This window comes from Maylandia zebra, linkage group LG23, assembly GCF_041146795.1.
Source record: "Maylandia zebra isolate NMK-2024a linkage group LG23, Mzebra_GT3a, whole genome shotgun sequence".
Lineage (NCBI taxonomy): Eukaryota > Metazoa > Chordata > Actinopteri > Cichliformes > Cichlidae > Maylandia > Maylandia zebra.
Genome location: NC_135188.1, coordinates 13262312 through 13284586, shown reverse-complemented (window position 1 = coordinate 13284586; position 22275 = coordinate 13262312). Strand labels below are relative to the sequence as shown.

Here is a 22275-nt window from a genome sequence, read left to right as displayed (position 1 = left end):
CCTTTGTATAATGTGGGAGATGAGCGGGGCAGTCTGTCACAATCAAGTCAACCAGTTATTGTTACTGTTGTTTGTGGATTTAGACTTAAACATCTTTATTTATACTGCTTAAAGGATTTTTGTGCAATTAGGTTGGAAGTTTGATCATGATCCAAGGAACAGATATTTCTAACTATAACATAAGGTTGAAAGCATCCTAGAATTCAAGTTTAGATTTTTCTGTCAGGGTGATTCATGTGGCCATTTATAAAGAGCCTTATAGTATTACTTCAGTAACTGCAATGTGCACCAGTAAGCCACAATATTAAAACCATTTGCTTGACCAATAGGGGAATATACTCGGGACTTGTGCAGGTGCCCTGTGGTCTCTGCCTCGGGGTCATTGGCAGCAGATCTTTTAGGTCCTGTGGGTTGCAGCACAGTTGGTGTTCAAAATGCTGAGGAGGGTTGTCATGAACCACAGTGGATGCACACAAGTGGGATCCAAGAGCAGACTCAATACACCTAATGCGTATTGAGTCTGAAGAACAGCTGAACAACCAAGTTAGCGAAAATGTGGAACTGAAGAAAACCACGAAGACAAACGAAACAGGGAGGCCGTAATTGGGACCGTGGGAGGGATCAGAGCGGGACCGTGGGGCTCAGAAGGGGGAAGTGTGTCCGTGGGAAGCGAACCCGAGGAGGCAGTGATGAGGACAGATGGTGCACTTAGTGATCCGAGCAGGCTGAAGGACAGGCAGGTGGCAGACACAAATTGACGTAGTTCATGTAACACATATATACAAAGCTTTTGCGGGGAGCCCAGTTACCACTGAGGGGTGACTAACGGACTGGCGTGGAGCATCCGTCAGCGCAGGGTTAAATAGTCCTCCAGGTAATTGCCCGGAATGGGATGCAGGTGTGATGGTGATGGTCCAGCCCGGGGGTGTGGCCACCGGGGCATCCCACACACTCCTTAGACACAGGGCCACGGACCATGACAAGGGTGGTACATGTCAAAACAACCTACTCACCAGGACCCAAGGTTTCATAGCAGAACTTTGCACTTTAACAAGATGATTAATAGGCATAACTTTAAAGTCAGTGGTTTTATTGTTTCAATTTAAATCAGGGGCTCTGTCGAAATACATTTAACGGTCACAATCTGTGATGCACTCTTTATACGTGCAACAAGAGACAGCTGAAAAGTGCTAAAAGCACTAAGGTGTGAGTACAACTCTTAGATTGAAGTTGGCCTTGATTGCAGCTGTATTGCAGTTATTTTCCCACACTTTCGTTAAAGGGCCCTCCTTAAACTGGCTCTGGTGTCTACTTACTGGGTGACAGATGATCAGCCGTGGTACAGCTAGCCCGAAGGGGGTGATCTGTTCTGCTTTTTGAATATTTCAGAGCCCTTGGCATTTCTTCTTGCAATGAGCTCAGACAGTGAGAGTAGAAGTCTTTATGCCATCAGTCCTTATGCTGTGGCTTAGAGTATGCAGACGCCAACCGAGAGGCTGGGACTATCCCATGTGTGGTTATGTCATCAGGAGTTCCTTTTTTTTTTTTTTTTTTTTTTTTTTTGCCTGTCCCGTTTGGCTCTTTTGCCATCAGAATTGTTGTCTAAAGGCAAAGAAAGATGCCCAACGGATTTACTTTACCAAATTGACCATCCCAGCCTTGCCACAATGGTCCATTTGATTCACCTTTTATTGTTTATTTTATTTTCACTTACTGAATATGGGACAGACTTGACTGGGGGAAAGAAGGGGAGAAAGAAAGAGGGAAAGAGAAACAGCTGAGAAGAGGGACGGGGGAGAAGGGCAAAAACCAACAGAATGAGCAGAAAAAGAAAAAAAAGAAGAAAAAAAGAAAAAAAAATGCATATATCAATCACCTGGGTCACCTGCTGAGAAAGAAAAAAGAAAACAAGCAGAAGAGAACAAGAGTAATAGAATAAACAACATCACAATGATATATGGGAATATGACAGTAAATACTAAATATTAAACATTATTGTGCAGCACATAAGATCAACAGAACACAGTGTGCTTTGAGGTAGGAGCCAAAAAGGGTGTAGTTTGTGGGTGTGATCACCCGTGTGTACACCTGTGAGCATGGACGCGTTTGTTTTTTTGTTTTTTAAAAGGTTCCTTCATGTAATGATCTGCTAGAGGGTGTGGGGGGGCCACAGCCCCGTCCTCCAGGGCATGAAGCAGGTATGGAGGAGATCAAAACTCCAGACATCCAGAGGCCCCCAGAACACAAGAGACCAAGGAAGACCAACAGAGGGGCAGCCGCGCCACTGTCCCAGAAAGAGCTGAGGAGAGTCCCAGATGAGGGCTCACTCAGCAGCCGCGGAGCAGAAGCCAGGGGGAGTTGCAGTGACGCGCCCGTGAGCTCCGCCGGCAGCCAGCCGTGCCTGAGTGACCGAGCCCCAGGCCGAGAAGTGGCCTGAGCAAGCCCCAGGCTCCAGGCCCCGATAAGCGGCCGCCAAGGAGTGAGCCGGTGTGTACCTGGACGCCCATCCCCGGACACAAAGAACCACCAACGCACCGATGTCTGAGGGAGTCCGCCACTGGCAGGGGAAGTGGTGGTAGGGGGAGATAGGCCTCCATACCTTGGAGGGCCTGAGATGTCCCCAGAGAGGTGGCGCCTGACACCCAACCTGACATATAGACACAGAAATACAGGCACACACATATACAAACATCCATTCCCACCCTCATGCTCTCATATACACTTACTCCACACTCAACCAACGTGGAGACAGACATAAAGAGACGTTGTACACACGATCACACTCCCCAAGCGTACTCTAAGCCCCGGGTCTAGGTACCCTTGCCCCTGGAGGGGGGGAACTGCACCCAGACCCAGGTGGTGTTACCCTTTTCCCTGCGGTGGGGGGAGGCAGACCGCCCCGACTCCGCAGCAGCAGGGAGGCCCCACACTCCAGACCGCAGTCGGACAGCCAACTCCTCCTCCTAGCCCCCCCGCTCCAGCAGGTCGCAGAGAATGGGGGTGAGAGAAGACTCCAAACCTCCCTCCACCCGCTCATTGTAGTGTTGATGCATGTGTGTTCTAAGGTGCATTTAAAACCCAGGAGGGCATGGAGCTACCTGCCAGAGAGCAGCAGGTAAGCGCATAGTCCCTCCTGCTAGCCCTCAATGTCTACGTGTATTTAACATTGAGAGGTGGGCAACGACGCCAGGGGTGGGGTGTACACCCTGATGGTACTTTGGATTCCGTGTATCGTGCCCACCCCCAAGATCCTATATGTATGTGTAATGAGAGTGTGAGTAATGTAAATGTCTAAGTTGTGGGATAAAATTGAGGCAGAGGCAGCCAGAAGGGGACGGGGGGGGTGGCCTCCTCCGCACCCTGGTGACATACCCCTACTCTAAGGTCCTGCATGTGTGGGTGGTTGTGGTGGAGCGGGAAGAGGGAGGCAGCTGGAGATGGGGAGGGAAGAAAGGGAGGGGCAAGTGACCCCTCCCTGGGGCCAGCTCCCCCGCTGACCCCAGTAGGCACTCCCACACTCCGCGACCCGCCAGGGAAAGGGGGCCCAGGCCCATCCAGACCGGGGCCCAGCGCAGCAGCGCCTCCCGGCCCCACAGAGCCCAGGACAGTCCACCCAACCCCACCACAGAGAAAACTGCACCCACCCCACCATCCACTCTTCTTCCAGACTACATAAGACAATAAACACCCAGGCTGAGATCTTCCTCCACCTCTCCTGTATCTCCCCCTCCTGTAGAGAGAGCCCCTGAGGAGAGGAAAGCTCCTGCAAGATGTGACAATCTTCCCCACCAGTTGAAGAGCCCCCCAGGTGGCTCGATGCACCGGCGGCACCCTGCTCCAGGGCTGGGCCCCCATGCACCCACCCGCCCACAACCCCGGCAACACACCAACCAGGACCCAAGCCCCCGAGGCCCGGCCCGGGCCCCAGCCCAGAGACAGAGCGCCCCCAGAACCTCACGCCCATCCCGGACCCACCCAGGGGCAGCCAGGCTACCAGGTCAGTAACCCACGTCCGTCAGCACAGACCCTCCCCTAGTCCCGCTGCACGCAGCCACGAGGAAACAGTCACCTGAGAGCCAACAGAGCCCCTAACCGGACATGACCGCTACCCCGGGTTGAGCCCCCAGGAGTCATCAGGAGTTCCTGCTAGCTCATGTGATTAACAACCAGACTAAAATATGCAGCAGTGGGTAGTAGCTACTCCAACTATGGGGAAGGACAAGAAAAAAATGATAATAATAATTTTTAAATGATTTTTCTAAAGCTTGAGATACTTAATAAATTATGTAGTCACGTGTGTGAGGTATCTAGTCAAAAAGATTGGTTGGTAAAAATGTTTCTTGGTAATAGTCAGAATTTGAACAAGTTTTTTGGTCAGTTATTATAATCATAAGTCAAAATTATGACTTACTGAAGCAGGATTATAGAACAGTTATTCAAACATTTGATTTGACAAAATAATCAGATTGTAAGAGAAGTTTTTTTAAGTGAACTTATGTCATCAAGGTAAATGAGTTGTTAAAGCCGGTTTACGTTAAGTTAAAAGATCTTTTTTTTTTAACTTAATATTTCAATCAAAGTTTCTTTGTCTGATAAATGAAAGGATTATAAACATAAGTAATAATGTTGTGGTACGAGGACTAGTAGAAAAACTATATTTCATGTTACATTGTGACTTAGATTGAAAAGAGATACTCAAAACTATGATTAATTTTAAAATTAAACATTTGAGTTATTTCACAATTTTAAAATGACAGAAAATTAAGACAGACATTTTCCACTTGAGATTATATGATATAACATTTTGTTTAACTACAGAATTACAATTTTAATTGCAAGATAAAATGTTAATAACTAGATCAAAATCATAATATCCAGTGTTCTTATATTCACCAAGTCTGTAGTTAAATACGGTTCATTTTTATATAGTCAAACTTTTTCGGTTTTATATACTTTATGGTAGGTTTATACATTATGAGTCTTTATAAGTATAGTATAATTATGATAACACTTTGACATCACTGTGTAGATCAGAATCCAACTGAATTAGAAATAAAGAAACACAATAATTACCAAGATTAGAAAAAACTGATGTGAATTTTGCAATATATGTATTTAAAAAGTTTAACAAATACTTTGTAATGATATTAATGTGACAACACAAACTAATTAGACTTGAAAATCTCATAATATGAAGAACTGTATTAAAACAGCTCTAAACAAAGCGAGCACAACAGCAAACTGGAACCACCAGATAACAAAAGAGTCAAGAAACAACTCAAACATTAAATATACTTAATCTCAAAAGGAAACTAAAACTCAGAAAACTAAAAACCATTTCTCAAAGACCTGGGAACCATGGCACGCACTTCTTGCTCTATACCTTTTTGTGATAAGTCCTGAGAAATTACTGAAAAACAGAAGGTAGCCACTCAATAGAGGATTTGGTGGGTAGAGCCAAATTCCCTCAGAATAACACAGGAGGTCAGAAGAACTGATCAGTTTGACTATTTAAATAAACTCGGATGGTTACGAATGTTACATCCAGTGAAAGCAAAGATAATGAAAATGCATTTTCAGTGCTGTTTGTCATCGTTTGACAGTTCATGGAGACTAAAGCAGCAAAAGATAAAGAGAGGTGAGAAGTAACATGGACTTATAGATGAGTACCGTCCTGGCATTCCTTTGTCTTTTATTTTATTCAAATCCGTTCTCTTTGAATAGAGCTGACAGCCGAGCGCGGCCTGACAAGGACATTTCTAATTTTGTTTTACCACAGAAAGGCAAATATGCAGCTACGGTGACACGTTTTTGTTTGCCGTAAATATCACTGTCAGTGTGTCAAACACAGAGACGAGGTTGCAGTTTGTCTCCGCTCGTCACCGCCGGCTCATGTACAGACAGGGCCAGGCTCCAGTGCAAACCTGAAGCAAGATTAGCTAATGTCTCTATAGACCTGTTCATCATGCTCTGCCCACTCTAATGGCAAATAAATCTCACAACAGGCTTCCCTTCATTGGAGGAGCGTATAAATGTCTCCAAGTGCCCGTTCACCAGTGCACAGCTGATCGCACACTTTTTAATGTGTTGGTATTTGATCTGAACAGTACAACATATTTAATGGAACCACAGATAGTATTCTCTGATGGCTGCATGGATAAATAACCTACACACTAATGCTAATTAATTTCTAGTTCATGCCATCTCTTTCCCTAAAGTTAATGAGCTGTCTCCATCTACTGATTGACTAGTCACAGCCTAACTGTTGCTAAGTGGTACTGTATGCAGGTGCTGAATTACAGCCTGCCACCCAATTATACTGTACATAATGAAGAAAGTAATGTAATGCAGCTTCACTGCCAAAGATACACATCTTCAATGAGACATAATTAAATACTGAACTAGATTTTGTTTGTAGTCTCTTACAGCCCACTCAGTTCGATCTATTCTTGCTGGAGTGGAAGACAAGAAAAACTTTCCATTTATGCTCAATTCTGTGTGTATAATGATATGAGTGGCAGACTTTGTGAATGTCTCTTATTTCAAAACTGTGGTTTCTTCATTTCTGGGAGAACTAGCCGTTTCTTGATAAGGCAAGACTGACAGACTTGTCGCTTGCGCCTACTGGTTATGCAAAATCAGAAAAATTGCCAGAAGAATCTCCGCCGATGAGTCGTGAAGCAAGGTTTTAGAATTGGAAAATTTTTAAGTTGTACAAATGCTGATTCACCTGTTTGTGTCATGATATGCAAGGGTAGATTGTGTGAAGAGAAAGAGGTGGAACCAAATGCAGACAACGGAGAGGTGGAAGCCTTTATTGTTGGCTGCACAAAATACTACAAAGCAAAAGGCAAGAGGAGACTGGGATGACTAATAAAAACATAAACTGCAGAAAGCTAAACACAGAAAACCAATACTTGATAACCTGAGACCTGGATGGAACCTTTGACTTGACAAGACAAGACAAGACAGCTGATATGACGAGACAAAGGGGAAACTCAAAACACGGGACACGGGACGCGAGACTGTTAAAGTAAAACAGGAACCAAGAGATGTGCACAAAAATGCAGACTTGACATTGTGACATATGGAAGAGACACAACTGGGAAACAGATGAATAAACATAAAGACAGAACCAAACCTACACTGGAGACATGACCCACTAAACATGGGAGGCCCATTTATGACCTGTCATTTTATTTGCCATTAGAATATTTTAAATTTCATAACTATTTCCTGCCATGAATTTGTGAATATATTTCTTTTCATGCAGGAATTGGCCTGTTAGTCTGGCTAATGGTTTCCAGGATTATGGAAAATTGCCTGAAAATATGTATGTTTTTTTTTTAAAACATTAGAATCATTGATTTGGTTGTAATTTGGTGGTAATTATTCCATAATTAGGCATCTCGTTTTGGCTCGTTTTTGTAGTCACACAAGGGAAAATAGTGGCACAACCAAAATTGTGATGGTGTGCATTGCCTTTGAAATGGTTATTCCAAAGACATGCACCTGGTCTGCAACCACACAGACTTATGCTTTTCTCTGATCACACATAGTTTTATCAAAGTTTTAAAATAAGTCTAAGTATGACATTTACAAGGTCACCTACAATTATCCAGCCTGTATGTTCAGATTTTTCTGGATGATACACTTTTAAAAACATATTAAAAGACAATTAAAGCTGAAAATAGGATATTTTTATAGAAACAGATCTCAATTCGCTAGGATGGTGAACCCCAGCAAATCGAAGAGAGTATGTATTGCATGTCTGTCAGTGACAAAGCTCTGCTGCAATGACTGCCTCCTTACCGCCGCTCCTTGATTGAATTTAAACAAAGAACTTACAGATCGAAATTTTTAAGGTCAGCTGTGATTCTTTTTTAAAACGAACTTGCATTGAGCTACAAAAACTATGAAGCTGCATCTCCTTCACTGAAACATTTCAGAGGGTTGTATTTGTAATTCTGCAAAAACTCTGGTACATGTTCTTTTTCATTTTTGTGTATAATGTGTCCTTTTTATTATGTAGCTGATTGTCTTGATTTTTATGTTTTCTTCTTTTATTTTTTTTATTTTTGTTAACCCATTTTACACTGATCTATGAATCATTCAAGCATAAAAAAGGCGCCTAAAAGGAATGAAACACTGTTAATCCCACATAACATAACAAACAAGTATGAACCAATTCTAAAAATGTACCTTTAGGGACTTTGTTACAAGCAGTATGTCACAAAAAATAGTTTTCTAATTTCTTTAGCTGAATCATTGAAAAATGCCAAAGATAATGCAGCTCGACAGGTTTTTTTGGACTAACAAGGTGATTCTCAAAGAGCTATTAGCTCAAAACTTGGCCTGTCTCAGCATGGTGTGCAGCGTGTCCTTTAAAAATAAATAAAGGAACTGGACAAGTAGAGGACAAAAGCAGAAGTAGCAGGCCTAAAAAATTATCTAAAGCAGATGAACAGTATCTGAAAGTCATGTCCTTAATGTAATGTTCTTATTCCTCTATGAATAAAACATCAAGAATTGCTCCTGGTGCTAGCTTCAGCTAGCTGTTTATTATTCTTTCTACCACAATAACTTCTTCTTCTACTCTGTATATCTTATTGATTCCAGAGCGCCCCCTGTGGGTAGCTTCAACAATAGCAACTATCATTACATCCCCTTTCCAAACAGGTTGGTGTTATAATAAGCACAATTCCAAAGAGAACTGTTACTCGGTAACATCTGAACATTCTTGTCTAACATTCAACATGTTATAAATTGTGCAACAAGCTACATTCAGTAGTATTCTTTTTTTTTTTTTTTATAACCAAAAATTGTAGCACAAGTCAAACAAAATAAATCCAAATGTATACCTTACATCTTCCAGAATGAACCAAATGAATCCCATACAGCCCTCAAGCACATTAGAACTCTTCACCTTTGACAGCTTGAACAGTCAATAACACATAACTCAGCAGGTATCAATTAAGTGTGAACAATTACTATTCTAAATGAATTATTATCCGTTGTTTACTTGTGATTTATTATTATTATTTTTTAACAATTCTTTACCACAACAGTTCACACTTGTTCTATGAGCCTCTCTGTAGGTTTCTTAGGTCTGGTAGACCTTCTCAGTATCTCAGACATTGGGGAAGTTGAAGGAGGCTCACTGTGGTGCTCAACAGGGTTAGCACCTCGTTGTTCAGTTCCAGTCTCTGTGTCCTGATGTTTAACATCCTGTGTCTTTAACAGACTTCTCCGGTTTCTTCTTAACACTTGTCCATTCTCTGTCTGAACAGCAAACGATCTGGGCCCTACTTCGCTGAGAACTGTTGCTTTTTTGTCCCAGAAATCTGGACCTGCAATCCTCACAACATCTCTTTCCTGAAGCGGTTCCAGACGCCTTGCAGTTTTGTCATAGTTCCCTTTCTGTCTGTGCTTGAGTTTCATTCTTTTGTCGGTCAGCTTGTTGTCATGTGCATTGTCATTTTCCTTGGAAATGTGTGGAAGTGTGGTGCGGAGCTTGCGATGCATGAGTAGCTCAGCAGGTGATGCCCCACACTCCAGGGATGAAGCTCTGTAGCTTAGCAGAGCCAGGTAAGGGTCGGTCTTACTGTCTCTTGCTTTTTTGAACAATCTCTTTACTATTTGGACTCCTTTTTCTGCCTGTCCATTCGCTTGGGGATACAAGGGACTAGAGGTGATATGTTGAAATCCATATTGTTTTGCAAAGTCACTAAATTCTCTACAGTCATATTGTGGACCATTGTCACTGATGACACACTGTGGAATTCCATGTCTGGCAAAAAAGCCCTTCATGTGTGTGATGACTGACTGTGCTGATGTACTGGAAAGCTGTGCCACTTCTGGATAATTAGAATAGTAGTCAATCACCAAAACATAGTCCTTGCCATCCAGATGAAATAAATCCGTGCCTACCTTTTGCCATGGTGCAGTGGGTAGGTCTGCTGCCAGCATTGGCTCTTTTGTTTGTTTGTAGTGATGTTTGAGACATGTTTCACATTTCTGTATCATCTCTTCAATATCCCTGTTGATGCCTGGCCAGTAAACTGCTTCTCTCGCTCTCCTTTTACATTTCTCCACTCCAAGATGTCCTTCATGGATACGCTGAAGCATGTCTTTCCGCATGGATTGCGGTATGACAATCTGGTTTTGTCTCAGCACCAGCCCATTAGCCATGCATAAATCAGCTCGCACAGAGTAGAACCCTGGACAGACTCCTTTTGACCACCCATTCTGTATAAGGTGGGATACTTTCTGCAGCACTGGATCTTTTGTCGTCTCCTGCACAATTTGCTGCAACATGACATCTGATGCTGGGAGTGAGGCAGTTACCATGTTTACATGTGTTTCAGCCTCCTCGGCTGTAGCGCTGACTAACCTGTCACCACTTGGTGCTGGCGCTCGGGATAAAGCATCCGCAAGTACGATATATTTCCCAGGCGTGTAGATCAGCTCAAAATCATAGCGCTGCAACACCATCATCATGCGCTGAATTCTGGGTGACATGTCGTTGAGGTTCTTTTTTCTGATCGAGATGAGAGGTTTGTGATCAGTCTCTGCTGTAAAGGTTGGTAATCCATATACATAGCTGTGAAATTTTCCACACCCAAACACTAAGCCCAAAGTCTCTTTTTCAATTTGAGCATAGCGTTGTTCAGTTTCTGTCATAGATCTGGACGCATATGCTACAGGTTGCCACTTGTCTTTGTTCCTTTGGAGCAGAACTGCTCCCAAGCCATCTTTTGAGGCATCTGTTGAAATTTTTGTTGGCTTTGATGGATCAAAGAATGTCAAGACCGGCTCTGTAGTTACAGTTTCCTTCAATTTTTTCCACTCTTTCTCATGCCGGGCCGTCCACTCGAACACTGTGTTGTGCTGTAGCAGCTCCCTTAGGCATGCTGTCTTGGAGGTAAGATTAGGAATGAACTTACCCAGAAAGTTGATCATCCCCATTGCTCGCAAGACACCTTTTTTGTCAGTGGGTGCTGGCATATCCAATATGGCTTGTACCTTTGACTGATCAGGTTCGACCCCTTCACTTGTAACCTTATCTCCCAGGAAGGTCATCTCTGAAACACCAGAGGCACTTGTCTCTATTCAGTTTAAGTCCATTCTTGTTAACTCTCCACAAAAGTTTCTCCAGCCTTTCATCATGTTGTTGCCTTGTATTTCCCCAGACTACGAGGTCATCTATGTAGACTCTGGTGCCTTCCAGCCCTTCGATCAGGGACTCCATTGCCCTGTGGAAGATCTCTGGTGCTGATTTAATTCCAAATGGGAGCCTCAGGAAACAGTAACGCCCAAATGGCGTGTTAAAGGTAGTGTACCTGCTGCTTTCTGGGTCTAGCCTCAGCTGCCAAAATCCATGTGATGCATCCAGTTTGCTAAAAAACTTAGCTCCTGCCATTTCACTCATTATTTCCTCTCTCTTAGGGATCTGATAATGCTCTCTTTTAATATTTTCATTTAGATCTTTGGGATCAAGGCAGACTCTTAAGGCACCTGTATTCTTTTTCTTGACACAAGTGATAGAGTTCACCCAGTCTGTGGGCTCTTCCACTCGTTCAATGACACCCATTTGAGTCATTCTTTCAAGCTCTTTTTTCAAACTTGTCCGTAATGGAGCAGGCACTCTCCTTGGGGCATGCACCACAGGCACGGCATCATCCTTGAGCTGGATTTTGTAGGTGTAAGGCAATGTTCCATGTCCTTTGAAGACTGAAGGAAATTTACTGATAATGTCTGAACTTCCTTCATGCCCTTGGTGTTCCTGTCTTTTGCCTTGTTTGGCTTCTTTCATGGTGTCAGTATTAATCTGATAGATCCTCTTTACTAGTCCCAAATCCTCAGATGTTTTATCTCCTAAAAGTGACTCGTGTCCATCAGGCACGATGGTGAACAAAATGTTATGCTGTTTGCCTTTTGCTGTCACTTTAAGTCTGCATCCACCTTTTGTTTGTATTGGCTGGTTATTGTAGGCCCTCAGCGGCGTGACTTTCTCTGTAAATCTTCTAGGCTTCTCAGTCAGTGCCTTGAAATCCTTCTCGTTGATCAAGTTAGCTTTGGCCCCTGTGTCAATTTTAAATGTTACCAATGTCCCATTGACTAACAGTGGAGCAGTCCATTTATCATCTGTGACTGAACTAACACTTTGGCCAGTGTTATGTCTTGAAGACTGTGCATTGACATCTTCTTCATGTGACACCATCTTAATGAAAAATGTTTCACTTAGATCATCACTGTCATCTGTGTCTTCCTGCACAGTGTGTACTTTTTGTCCCTTGTTTTTGGAGAGACACATTTTTGCATAATGGTTTTGTCCTTTACATTTTGCACATTTTTTTCCATATGCGGGACATTGTTTTGGTCTGTGTTTCTCTCCACATCTCTTGCAAGTGAACATTTCATTGTCACACGTTCTGTTTTTGTTGTCATTGTTTTTGAATTTACTCCATGGCTTTCTTTTAATCGACACTGCATTCACTGCCTCATTTTCCTGTTGCGCTGCTCCTTGAACAGGCTCTCTAAACGTCAATACATGTTGTCGTGCTAGCTCACTGGCTTGACTTATCTTTATAGCACTTTCCAGCGTTAGTTCTGTTTCTCTCAACAGTTTCTCTCGGAGCTTCTTCTCATTAGTTCCAAACACTATTTGATCTCGTATCATAGAGTCTCTGAGATCACCAAAATTGCAGGACTGAGCTTTGATCTTGAGGTCTGTGAGAAAAGTATCAAATGACTCACCCTGATGCTGTAAGCGTGAGCGAAAGACGTATCTCTCGTATGTTTCATTTTTCTTTGACAGACAGTGCTCGTCAAATTTCTTCATGACTTCATCAAAGTTATCTTTGTCCTCGGGCTGAGCAAACACAAAAGTGTTGAAGACCTCTATTGCTTCTGTGCCGGCGATGGTGAGCAGCATGGCTATTTTTCTTTCATCTGCCCGTCGATCCACTCCGACAGCTGCAATATACAGTTTGAACTGCTGTTTGAAAGTCCTCCAACTTGCGTCCACGTTTCCAGTCAGTTTCAACGGACTTGGCGGTTTTATTGCATCCATCTTGTTGCGTTGCTTCTTTTTCTTAACCCGTCTCCTGGTACCATGTAATGTTCTTATTCCTCTATGAATAAAACATCAAGAATTGCTCCTGGTGCTAGCTTCAGCTAGCTGTTTATTATTCTTTCTACCACGATAACTTCTTCTTCTATTCTGTATATGTCATTGATTACAGAGCGCCCCCTGTGGGTAGCTTCAACAATAGCAACTATCATTACACTTAAGAAATAGGAAAGATAACAGCAGAGACCTGACACAGGAGCTGAGAGAAGCATTTGGACCTTCAGTTGATCTGAAGACATATCGGCTGTCAACGAGTCATTCTTAGGGAAACAGCGAAAAAAGGCTGTGGTATGCCAAGTTACACAAGAACTGGACTGAAATCAGTGACAACAGGTTTGATGAAGTGAAGAATCCAAATGTGGAATTTATGGTTCAGACAGCTCAGGCTGTGTGAAGAGTAAAAGTGGTCAGACAGTAAGCACAGTATTGAATCTTTCATACATTACAAATATTAGAAGCACAAACAGAGAACCAATATTCTTTTATAAAATATAACAATCATTTTAGTTGCTAAATGGCTCGAGACATTTGAGGGTTTAATTTGTAATCAAAATGCTCACTTGCCCTTTGAAAACCTCGACCTCCACATACTTTTCATTGCACAGTATGACATCACAGTACTTCCTGTTGAACTTTTTAGGTCAGTGATTCATGCTGATCCATTTAAGCATAAGAAAAGCACAGTTACACAGCAGTATACCTTTATATAATGATAGATGTACTATGACTCACGTGTGCAATCAAAAGAAGGGGAAATTTTGGGGTCACTTTAAGTCATTGTTTTTCTGCTTGTTTGACCCTTGTCTCCATCTCTGTTGACTGTTATAAAATACTGAGAGTGTGACTCTTCCTTATTTGAAGACTGACCTCATGAGTTTTTTGTTTTGAAAAAGAAAATTGACCGGTGTTTCTCATGTATGCGTGCTGTTCAGGAGCGATTAGCACAGGTGAGGAAACGAGCAGCACGAGTGTGTTGCTGCCCAACTATCAGGGTTAATTGTGTCCAATTACTGGGCGGTCGCTCTGCTGCCAGCACGTATCCTGTTGCAGTCACTGACATAATCATCTGACAGCTTCCACACACTTCACCTGTAGGAGTGTAAGTACTTGCAGCCTGGCCTATGTGGTGGTGGTGGTGTTAAAAAAAGTTATGATGAGAGGTTTTGGACAAATATTCCAGATATTTTTACATTTTACCTCAGATCAATTTAGTTTGCTCACCAGGTGTTGTGCCATTATGAATATAGTGGCCTTGAAAAGCTGCCTCAGCGGGAGCTCTCCAGAAATGTTCTCTCATGTGCCATCTGTTAGCATGTGAAGCGAATGCTGGAAGGGAGACTGGCAGGTGTAAAAAATTCTCGCTGTGCATTTAATTGGCTGAGACATGAAGACTCTAAAGACAGGTAATGTAAAATGATGGAAGAGCTCTTTGCTATGCAAATGTGAACACTCGTGGCAGCAGTGTGTCACAGCTGTCACTTAGCTGTTAAAGCTTGAGGTTTAAATGACACTTTTACACCTGTCCATGAAATGACCGAGAGCAGCAGAGGCGGGGAAAGCCAGGGGTGTCCCTCCATGAATAAGGCAGGCTGGTGTAAATTAATTAAAGACGACTTGCTCTTGGCCAACACCCTCAACGACTTCTACTGTCGTTTTGACGAGCCATCAGGCAGCCTTCACACCTCCAACGACCCCAACAATAGAGGCACTTTGGACACTCATTCCCCCACCTCTCCCCCCCTCCATAGAGCCATCACCACCTTCAAACTGTTCACCTACAACACCCCCCTCCTCACCCCACACAAAAGAGGATTTCACACCACCTCCTCCGACCACAACTCTTCATATTCACGAAGCAGATGTGAGGAAGCAGTTTAAGAATCTGAATGCTCGGAAAGCTCCCGGCCCAGACGGTGTGTCTCCTGCCACCCTCAGACACTGTGCAAACGAGCTGGCCCCAGTGTTTTCTGGCATCTTCAACTCCTCACTGCAGGCATGTCATGTGCCTGCCTGCTTCAAGTCCTCTACCATAATCCCTGTCCCCAAGAAACCTAGGATCACTGGACTAAATGACTACAGACCCGTGGCTCTGACATCTGTGGTCATGAAGTCATTTGAGCGCCTGGTTCTCTCCCATCTCAAGACCCTCACGGCCCCCCTCCTGGACCCCCTGCAGTTTGCATATAGAGCCAACAGGTCTGTAGACGACGCCATCAACATGGCCCTACACTTCATCCTGCAGCATCTGGACTCCCCAGGAACCTACGCCAGGATCCTGTTTGTGGACTTCAGCTCTGCCTTCAACACCATCCTTCCAGACCATCTCCGAGGCAAGCTTTCCCAGATGAATGTGCCTGATCCCATCTGCCGGTGGATCACTGACTTCCTGACGGACAGGAAGCAGCACGTGAGGCTGGGGAAGAATGTCTCGGACTCCCGGACCATCAGCACCGGCTCCCCTCAGGGCTGTGTTCTTTCTCCTCTGCTCTTCTCCCTGTACACCAACTGCTGCACCTCCACCCACCAGTCTGTCAAGCTAATCAAGTTCGCAGATGACACCACCGTCATTGGGCTCATCTCTGACGGGGATGAGTCTGCCTACAGGAGGGAGGTTGAACGTCTGGTGTCCTGGTGCAGCCACAACAACCTGGTGCTGAATGCCCAGAAGACAGTGGAGATTATTGTGGACTTCAGGAAGCACACAGCCCCACTCCCCCCCATCATCCTGACTGACACCCCCATCACCTCTGTGGACTCATTCTGCTTCCTGGGTACCACCATCACCCAGGACCTGAAGTGGGAGCCCACCATCACCTCCGTCATCAAGAAAGCCCAGCAGAGGATGTACTTCCTGAGGCAGCTGAAGAAATTCAACCTGCCAACACGGACGATGATGCAATTCTACACTGCAATCATCGAGTCCATCCTCACCTCCTCCATCACCGTGTGGTACGCTGGAGCCACTATCAGGGACAAACAGAGACTGCAGCGTGTTGTGCGCTCTGCTGAGAAGGTGATTGGCTGCAGACTCCCATCTCTGCAGGACCTGTACACCTCCAGGACACTGCGGCGTGCAGCCCGGATCTCAGCTGACCCTTCTCACCCTGGACACAGTCTGTTTGACCTGCTCCCCTCAGGCAGGAGGCTCCGGTCCATTCGCACCAGAACCTCTCGCCACAAGAACAGTTTCTTCCCCTCTGCTGTTGGACACATGAACAATAACCACATGACTGTCCCCGCCACTAACACATGACCCTACGCTGTGTCACTGCATCATTTCATGTCTGGCACTGATCACCACCTGCACTCATGTATATATCTTTCTACGTAGCACTCATAATTCTTATTCTCATGTATATATCTCATGTATATCTCATGCACATATCTTTCTTTCTACATAGCACTTTAATTCTTATTGTCTGCACTGAAGCACCGCAGCAATTTCCTAATGTTGTAAACCTCAACATCTGGCAATAAACCCATTCTGATTCTGATTCTGATTCTGATTCTGAAGAAAGGAAGTCCTTTAAGTTGTTGTGTTTGGAATGTGTGTATCGATGTATATTGATGGTGGTTGCAAAAAAATGAAGACTGAGGCAACTTCCTGGTGTGAAAATTGTTGGCTCAGTGTGTTACAGCCATAATTACCAGATTGTACAGATGCAGCCAATCTCATCTTATTTGAAAGCCTAGCATGTATTTAGTAAGTTATCAGTTGCTGTATACATATCACCTAATACGAGCCCTTCTAGGTGGCTTGGTGGATCCATAGATCAATCAAATATTAGACTGGATGTAAATTTTGGAAAACAAGAAGCAAATACAAACACCACCCACTGAACACTGGACGTGGGATAGACGTGCATTGGGTTCATCAGTCCATGACCAATTCTGGACATCTATACAATGTCCAAACTAGGTCCACAAATTGGACGTCCAAGCATGACCCAACTTGGAGGTCAATATGATGTTCAACATTTGAACTTTGGACTGGGTATTTTGTGGTTTATTCATTTAAATTAATCAACTTATTTGTTTTTAACCAGGTCAAACTGTAATTTATTAAAATGTGTTGAAATAAGTTTAAAAGAACATTTGCATTATATATGGTTCATTTTTTACAGTTATCCTGTTTTATTGTGAAGAATGAATGAAGATTGTGGTTGTGATCAGTAGCTAGACTGAGAGAAGTTGCGACAAAAAGTATGAGAGTTAGTCCAGTTCATACACAAACACTTGCACAATCTGCTAGATAGTCTTTGTTGATATAGCCATTGTGCAAACTTCCTGTGAGAAGCTGGGGACATTTCTGCTCCAAATTCACCGTGCAGCTGCTCACTTTTGTTTTAGCATCAAGAGCCCGCACCAACCATCCACTGATTATGGACCATCACTCTGCATTCCTTTACACATAACTGTTTCCCATGTTTCCAGGGGGTGGGGAACAGGTCCTCCACCCTCTGGAAACATGGGACTACAGAGCCCCTAGAAGCAGTATAAAAGTGCCATCTAAAATGAGCCTAAGTTTGACATTGAAATAATTTCTGTCATTAATCCAACATCTCTTTGCACAGTGGGCGGATGTTTTAAGCTTTGTTTACATATAGTGTATACTCTTTGCAGGCCACAGTCACTGACATGCTGTGGTTACATAGATAACCCTCATCATGTGTAATATTAATCATATTATATAATATTATATTAATGATTTCCTTAAGTTGAGAAACATTTTATGTTACCTGTGAATTAAGGTCACCACAGTCACACAAACACAAGTCTTTTAAGCCTATTTTCCATTAGTACCTACTATTTTTTGAAGCCATTTTTCCCATTGCCGGGTTTCAAAAATGGCGGTTTTGATTTTCATGAAGGAGACACTCTCATGACTCATTAAGAGATGCTACTGACCAGCCAATCGGTGGCATGCAGTCTGACAACGCCACATTTTAGTACCTGTTCGGATCGCTTGGAACTAAAAAAGTACCTGGTACCAGGTACCTAATGGAAAAACCTGAAAACTGTGGTGAACCGTGTCGAGTCAATCTAAGTAGGTCACTGGTATATAAATAGCAACAAACTGTGTTCAGGAATATTGTGAAGGTAAAACTGTGTGACGTGTCTCCTCAAGTCTGTGGTTAAATAATTATATTATGCTGTGATTAGATTAGTAGCTTACAAACTAACCGTTTTGCTCTGTTAGCTTCTTGCTACCTGTGCTGATGACCTCATGTCAGATTTTGGCATTTTTAATTTGTTTTGTCATTTACTACCTTCATATGATATAGAAACATCAGTCCACATCCACTGGTCCAGTCAGAGATGGAGGCTCCAATGGTTTATCACTTAATTGCATTTAGCTGGTGTCTCGGGTGTAATTCAGCTCACGATTAGCTGGCGAGGGTGAAAACCTGCAGGGAAAAGTGGGACCAAGACCCAGTGGACTACTTCTGATTTTCCTCTGATATTCTACATGGAGTTGTCTTTGTCTGAAATTAAAGTGTAATTCTGCGCTGCACTGTGGTGCAGTCTGTGGCCCGTTGGTGAAAACGCAGCATAATTGCTGCATTAAAGATTTTTAACAACCAGAACTTCCAGAGGGTTGCTTCTCTCAGCAGCTGCTCATTCTTTAAATAATTCTGAACAGTAAATTTTCATTAATGCATCTTCGCTCTGCTTCTCTTTGATTTACAAAGAGGCAGGTATGGTTTTTAAATGTCTCAATCAGCACTGATTTTCTTTACCCTTTTTCTTCTGTTTCCCCTGCAGTTAAACCAACTGTCATTGACGTTGATATATACGTGAACAGTATCGGGCCAGTTTCTTCAATAAATATGGTAAGTCAGACCTTTCTCCATTAATCTACATGAAATTATATGTACATGTGGGTTTATGAGGAATACAACACAGGTTGAAAGGTGAGAGTGTCTCAGCAGCAGCAGCTGATTCAAACTTTTGGATGTCAGCGACTGACACTTGAACTAATTCAGAACAGTTTACCTGTCTGTGTGCAGATAAAGATATTTTAGGTCCATCCTAACACAAATATGTTTACCTGTTTTTGGTACTCACCATTTATAAGATAATTTCACTGGAACAGCTTATACAGCATGGCCAAAATTCATTATGAATTTTGAATGATATTAATATTTATCTCCGAGAGTTTGTTTTTTTTCTCCTAATGGATCTGTCGGGCATAATAGAGAGTGGATATTCCTAATATGGTCATCTCAGGGCATGGCAGTGCTGCGAGTACATAAGCTCCAGTCACCTGCTGGTTTGCAGGGGACAGCCAATCAGATAAACGCTACCTTAAAGGGAGACAGCTTGTTTCAGAGACCGAGTCCCTGATAAAGTAAATGAGGATTATTTTGAGCTGTGCTCATACAAAGCTGTGCGGTGCGCTCGGGAAATGAGCGTAATAGGTCTAATTCTCCTGCTGGTACCAAAACAAATGCAGAACAACATCTTTATCTTTCATCTTAAAGCATCACCACTTCATTTATCTGTCAAATCTGTTTCCATAACTTATTATTTAGCAGTTACTTACTTAACAGTTATTTACTAACTGTTATCTTTTCAAGCAGCGACATATGAATATATGTAACTTTCCACTTTGATGATTTTAATGTACAAACATATCTAATCAGTATATAATAGTATTTTAGCATTTAGTGCCGTATTTAGCACTTTTCCCCCCCTCTGTTGTGCAGTATAAGGGTTATATTTTATTTTAACATGTTGGCTTTAAAATTTAATCTGACATTTATTCCAAAACTTGCATAAATAAATGTAACACTTCTTATAGTTTAAATTCTCTCCTTACATTTCTGCATGTATTATGCGCAGCATAATTCTGCTTAAAGCATAGCCTTGCTCGTTATCTTTTATGTTTCCTCCAATCCTCAATATAAAAGAAGAAAAGAAAGAAAAAGTACAAGGACAACATACAAATATCACAAGAAATCAGCACAGAAAAATGAAAATGAAATAAATAAATAAAACCTCATCTCCCAAAGGCTGAGGAGCCTGCAGCATGAGAGGCTTAAATGCTGTCAAATCAGAGGGATGAGATCAGTTTGGATGTAGGAAGAGGAGGAAAGCATACAAATTGTTAAGAGAGGTGAGAGATGGGCACTTTTAACACACTTAGAGTGTATGTGAAGAATGAGGGAGGGGCTTCTGAAGAAGATAGAGAGAGGACTGATGGTCTGATAAGCTGAGGGATGTGAGTTGCTTAGTCCAAAAAGGAAGAACTGCTGAGCCAAACAAAAAACAGGATCATTTCTGTTTGTGTGGCATTAAGTCTGTAAAATAAGAGAAGTAAGTGAGGACAAAGGTAAGGCCTGCAATGCTTCATCATAAAATCCATCGTTTGGTTAATTACTGTAGTTTTTTTCTAATGCCAGTATGACATACTATTACTGCTGTTACTGGTTTAGTCAGGTGTGTTAGGCTGTCTGTTCACAGATTGACACTGAAATAAGGAATTTTAGTTCTTCATCTTTGTTACTGTTCTTTAAGCAGCATTAGCAAAACCTTGAGGAAAAAATTATTTAAATTGTGATGCTCACAAAGCATTCATGCAAGAGATTTTATGTGGTTTGTAAACTTTCACAGCCCTGGTCTCAGAGCTTCTGCTTCCATTGTGCCATAATGGCCCCTTTAAAAAATGTGTTACCTCTATTTAGTCTTTTGGAGGCTCACCTCTTCGCCATATTTCCTCCTCCTTTGGTGTTTCAGCAGTCTGCTGCTCTCCAGTCCTGATTGTAAAAGGAATGCAGTCAGCACGTGCCAATCAATAAATCCATCCAAATCTCTCATTTTTGATAACATGATATGATTAACACATAATCTATCAATTTCTTTATACACTGATTCAGCCAATTGCTTGAACGCATTGGCATATATGAGATTGCAGAAAAGCAAATTATCGATCTTTTGCTGCCTAAACAGTCATCAAAGTTTGCTATTTGATGCCAACACTACGGGTTGCCAGCTATAGGCTAATATTTAATACAGCAAAATATGTCAATCAATCAGCATTTTATTTACTGCTTCACAACCACATCACTTCCTTTTTTATTAACTTTCCCCCTTTTAATGTTGTATTAAGTGCTTTAACAATCAGTCTCCTTTTTATGTATTTTCATGAGCTTTGTCTATCTCTGACTTATTTCACACAAACTACTCTTTGCTCTCTTGTTAAATGTAAATAAATATTGATTTATTTCATTAATAAAGAAGGGACAAGGAATATAACCCAGTAGATAAATAGGGTAGGGCAGCACGGTGGCACGGTGGTTAGCACTGTTGCCGCACAGCAAGAAGGTCCTGAGTTCAATTCTAACATCAGGCCGGGGTCTTTCTGTGTGGAGTTTGCATGTTCTCCCCGTGTCTGCGTGGGTTCCCTCCGGGTACTCCGGCTTCCTCCCACCGTCCAAAGACATGCAGTTTGTGGGGATAGGTTAATTGGATAACCCAAATTGTCACTAGGTGTGAATGTGCAAATGAATGTGAGTGCGAATGGTTGTTTGTCCCTGTGTGTTAGCCTTGCGACAGACTGGCGACCTGTCCAGGGTGTACCCCGCCTCTCGCCCTATGACAGCTGGGATAGGCTCCAGCGCCCCCCCGCGACCCTGAAAAGGATAAGCGGAAGTGAATGGATGGATGGATGGAGATAAATATGGTCTTCTTTACGAGCACGGTTAGTTCCGTTACACCTCAGATGAGCCTGGGGACATTTTGTGCCACTCCATTTTCTTTTTTTGTTTTCATGCTGTTTTGGTTGTGCTGAATAAATATAGATAATTTTTTCCAGGTGATTTGTTTTTTGTTTTTCATTTTAGAATTGTTGCCTCAGTTCCTTAAATTAGCTTAAAATAGCTAAGCTATGCAAAAACGGCCAAATTTTATCCTAAAGCCCAAAAATGCCCCATTGAAAATTATCAATCATGATCCCACATTTATTTTGACATTAACTAATGCGTTCCTTTATGTTCAGATTTTATTTTGGACTACTTGCCTTCAATTTTTAATTTTTATTTTTTCCACCTTTTACCGTTCAAAGCATGCACATTTCACACTTTTTCTATTTTCTGCAAGAGTGCCTTGCTACTAAAATGTGTGTGTGTGTGTGTGTG

General features: G+C 42.6%; 1 protein-coding gene across 4 annotated transcripts in view; it reads left to right on the top strand.

Annotated features, from left to right (window-relative positions):
- The window catches only part of gabrg3 (gamma-aminobutyric acid type A receptor subunit gamma3), a 91132-nt gene that overhangs the window by 17359 nt on the left and 51498 nt on the right, over positions 1 to 22275 (top strand). For 2 of the 4 annotated variants that reach the window (XM_076880346.1, XM_076880347.1), the window contains exon 3: positions 18902 to 18969. In XM_076880346.1, the coding sequence (XP_076736461.1) occupies positions 18902 to 18969 (68 nt within the window). Of the gene's footprint in view, positions 1 to 14145; positions 14235 to 14260; positions 14539 to 18901; positions 18970 to 22275 lie in introns of those variants that run through there. The other 2 variants (XM_004552806.2, XM_004552805.3) reach the window with 2 other exon arrangements.